Below are 4,248 nucleotides of genomic sequence, written 5' to 3'. Positions count from 1 at the left end.
AACAAAGTTCAAGTTTGTCAAATTTTCACCAACCGTTTGATTTGGTAGTTTATGCAATTGGTGGAATTGTTTAATAGTGATAAGTCAAGCGGAATACATGGTGATGAAACTGTGAAAAGATTTGGGACAGGAAGGGAAAACGCAATTGAAGATGATGAAAAGGAAGACAAAGTGGGTATGTCCGTACGTGTATGGTGGCAAAGTTGCCCCACGTGATAAAGAGTGATGTGTGAAGGCACATCGTGTTGGTGCCAAATACATTCCTCGCGACTTCAAAAAATTAAAAATAGAAATAAAAACAAATACACTTATGAAAAAATGTAGGAGCGTTTTGAATGAGGGGTTTCGTTTTTCAATTTCGTTAATAAAACATCTGTTTCTTTTAATAATTTAATTAAGCATTTTTTTTTACAAGTTTTTTAGGAGTACGTTTGATTATACACATTAGATTACCTCTAATATGAGTTCATTTAATTTTGTCGTACATTTGGATTTCTGATACATTTTGTTTCTTGGCACATTTAAAATCCAAATGTACAAAAAGTTGGTACATTTATTTTCAAATACACCATAAGTCTTAGATACATTTTTTTATATAATCATACGTAAAATTTTTACAAATTAAAGCAAACCTAAGACCTCTCGTTTACAAGTAAAAAAGAATACCACTAGATCATAGTACTAAGTGGCAATGATAATGAGCAAATAGTTAAATTAATATATAAAGCCACGAATTTAAAATTCCTAGATTGTAGATTTTTTTTTTATTAGGTAGGAAATTAGTTGTTAGCTAGCTTAAGTGGATATATATTAAATAAATAGAAAATTGCTAAGTTGACAAGTGATCAAAGCGTCTTAATCAAATTTTGTACAGTAATATATGTTTAGTCTATACAAGTTGAAAAAAAAATGTAAGAAATTCTAATTATTCCAAAAATGTAAAATGCTTAGGTTTTTTTTCATGTGTAATAAGTCATTTTGCTTTAGTGATAAAATAAGTTTTGAATATGTATTTATAATATTTTTTAATTATAACGAGATATATTTGTACATGCATCAAACTATAAATTGTATAACCCTAAAAATTATTCTAGTTGCTCCCATTTTCCTAACTTGATCCTCCCTCTTCAAAGCTCCCAAGTCCCAAGTAGAAGTTGTTGTGGGTACGATTATTTGTCATTGTTTGTATTATAGAATTAATTGGTTGGTGCAACTGTGGTTATTGATTTTTTAATTGACTTGTAGAATGACCCCATGGAATTACTTACTTTCAACATTTGTTACTTCAAACCTTATCAAATGATGTCACTAAATATATAAGCCATAAATATGAAATTTTTCAATGTGATGGGAACATGATTTGGTACACTAAATGTAATAATACAATAAATTGTAAACTTGAAAAAACATTCAACCAATTGTATTATACTGAACTATAAATATTATACTGATATACACAATCTAGATGACTACCACAATTTTGTCTTGTGCAATTCTGCCGAGACACAGCTCAACACAAAAACACAACTACTGCAACGGCACTGCACACGCTGCCTGATTAATCATCCTGTTTAATTTCCACATAATCCGTCTCACATTGGGTAATTAATGCACTATAAAACTGGAACATAACAAGGTTCAATGTCACTCATCGCCACACGCACAAAACATCTAGCACTACTCTTCAATATTAGCAATGGCAGTTCCCAAGCTTAAGCTCGTCATCGCCCTTTTCTTCCTTCAAGCCCTCCTCACATCCCATATCCAAGCCGGTCCGGCAAACTCCGATCTCTTCCGAGAATACATAGGAGCCGAATTCAACAACGTCAAGTTTTCCGATGTCCCCATAAACCCTAATGTCGAATTCCACTTCATCCTCTCCTTTGCCATAGACTATGACCCCTCAGGCTCCTCTCCCACCAACGGCAAATTCAATGTCTTTTGGGACTCGGACAACCTTAGCCCTTCCCAAGTTTCCTCCATAAAAAACCAACATTCTAACGTTAAAGTGGCCTTGAGCTTAGGAGGAGACAGTGTCGGCAGTGGCTCTGCCTACTTCAACCCTTCCTCGATTGATTCCTGGGTTTCAAATGCTGTTTCTTCACTCACAAGCATCATCCAACAGTACAACTTGGACGGAATCGACATTGATTACGAGCACTTTCAAGCGGACCCCGATACATTTTCCGAGTGCATTGGAAGGGTTATAACAACCCTAAAGAACAATGGAGTCATCTCATTTGCTTCCATTGCTCCGTTCGACGATGATCAAGTTCAGAGTCACTACTTAGCCTTGTGGAAGAGCTATGGCCATTTGATTGACTATGTCAATTTCCAATTTTATGCATACGATCAGGGCACCACGGTGTCTCAGTTCATCAATTATTTCAACACTCAGAGCTCCAATTACAACGGCGGACAGGTCTTGGCAAGCTTTATCAGTGACGGGAGCGGCGGATTATCTCCGGAGAACGGTTTTTTTAAAGCCTGCCATAGGCTCAAGAGTGAGGGAAAACTTGGTGGTATCTTTGTTTGGTCTGCTGATGATTCCATGAAACTTGGTTTCCGCTACGAAAAGCAATCGCAATCTCTCTTGGCCAATAACTAGTACTATATGTTGTTAGATCGATCTTATGTTTGCGTTGTATATGAGTGTGATTAAGAAGTAGGCTCTGGAATCGGATTCCAGAGTATTGTGTTACTACTTATTATATACTGTACTATGTACTAGAGTTTATTTTACATATTTCAGGTTGTCTTATATATGTCAGAGAGCTACGTTTTATAAAAATTTGCTTGTTTTCAATGAAAGAGTTTTTAGTGTGCCTGAAACTTGGCCTTTAATTACATAATTCAACTTTCTTCTTTTCATATACTCTCACATCAAGATGGACTTTGAATCCACAATACTCAAACCTATGTTTTTTGTTTTATCCAACGAGTGGGAGATATGAACAAAATAAAGAGTAAATGTCACTCTATCAAATGATATCAATGTTGTTCGGCATTTTATCTGGTGGAACAAATATTAGTAATCCAAACTAATTGTTATATGATGGCTGGTAAAGTTGTCAACACATAAATGGTGCTAAAAGGATTCCATATATATGTGCTCCTTGAAGGAACATCACAAAATGAGAGATATTGTTTGACAGAAGGTGTAAGCCAAGTGAACATGGGAATCAAGCGCAAACGCAGCTTTTCAAGTGTCGTGATACCGACCCGATAGCAACAAAAGCAGCTTTTCAAATATGCTATAAACTTTTATCTGTATTTTTATCGGTCTAAGACGTACGCAGTAGGGCAAAATACATTTCATTGCTCTAAAACCCCACAATACAAAACATGGAAGTTTCTCATCCGTTTCTTCCTTCAAAATGCCTTAATGTAGTTAATAGTCCTATCCAAATTAGTCATCCCTATCAAACAAGGAAAGCATGCTTCTAATGGGCTTACCTCATTATGAATTGCCAAAGATATAACCGAACTAACATTATGGTTCGGTTTTGACCAATACCGCCATTTGAAATAGATAAAATTAAATCATTGTGGTTCAATTCATTTAAGCCTATTCCAACACATAAATAAAAATGTGTTCAACATTTCAAGAGTTTTAATCTTCTAAATATCCTTACATCTCACACAATCCAATTCGATCAAAATAATAAGTTTTTTGGAACATAAAAATTCATCAAGTCAAATAGAACTGAGTTTCAGTTAAATGAAATCTCATGCTAGCAAACAATTTATTAGTTACAGCCTCACATAAGCATTAAATACATATAAATATTATAATACTCATTACAACTTATAATAAGTTGAGACTCATAATATATGTATGGTAAGACCTCTAAATAATCTATAATATATATGTTGACATGTGTAAATTAAATAAACTAATAATTAAAGTATACATGATCGGTTTGGTTTGGTTTGATTGGGTCGATTTTCAAAAATATTAAAACCGAACCAAACAAAATGAAAAATAAATATCTCAATTCTGTTTTAATTAAATTGTTTGACTTTAACTTTTTTCTTGGTTGAAACCAAACCAAACCGATCAATACAATTTGAGTAGATCCATTTGGTTCGGTTGGCTTGATGCCTACACCTAAAGACAACAACCTAGTAATTGGCTGTTTCTATTTGTTATGTTACTACCAAACCCTATATAATTCTCATACACTGATTAACATTTGATCACCAGATATTTTTTATCCAACAATAATCTACTATAAAGGAATTAAG

At 33.9% G+C, this 4,248-nt stretch overlaps 1 protein-coding gene across 1 annotated transcript; it reads left to right on the top strand.

Moving 5' to 3' along the window:
- Positions 1-1,693: 1,693 nt before the first annotated feature.
- On the top strand, positions 1,694-2,821 carry LOC137714201 (chitinase 2-like). The gene has a single exon (XM_068453472.1). It carries the CDS (start codon positions 1,697-1,699, stop codon positions 2,606-2,608), a length of 912 nt encoding a protein of 303 aa, XP_068309573.1. The 5' UTR covers positions 1,694-1,696; the 3' UTR covers positions 2,609-2,821.
- The last annotated feature ends 1,427 nt before the right edge of the window (positions 2,822-4,248 follow it).

This window comes from Pyrus communis, chromosome 14 (genome assembly GCF_963583255.1).
Source record: "Pyrus communis chromosome 14, drPyrComm1.1, whole genome shotgun sequence".
NCBI classification, from domain to species: Eukaryota; Viridiplantae; Streptophyta; class Magnoliopsida; order Rosales; family Rosaceae; genus Pyrus; species Pyrus communis.
This window is presented reverse-complemented; position numbering and strand designations above follow the sequence as displayed.

Bases quoted from the DNA above. Each gene is read 5' to 3' on its own strand.
- LOC137714201 (XM_068453472.1), top strand. From the start codon at position 1,697: ATGGCAGTTCCCAAGCTTAAGCTCGTCATCGCCCTTTTCTTCCTTCAA.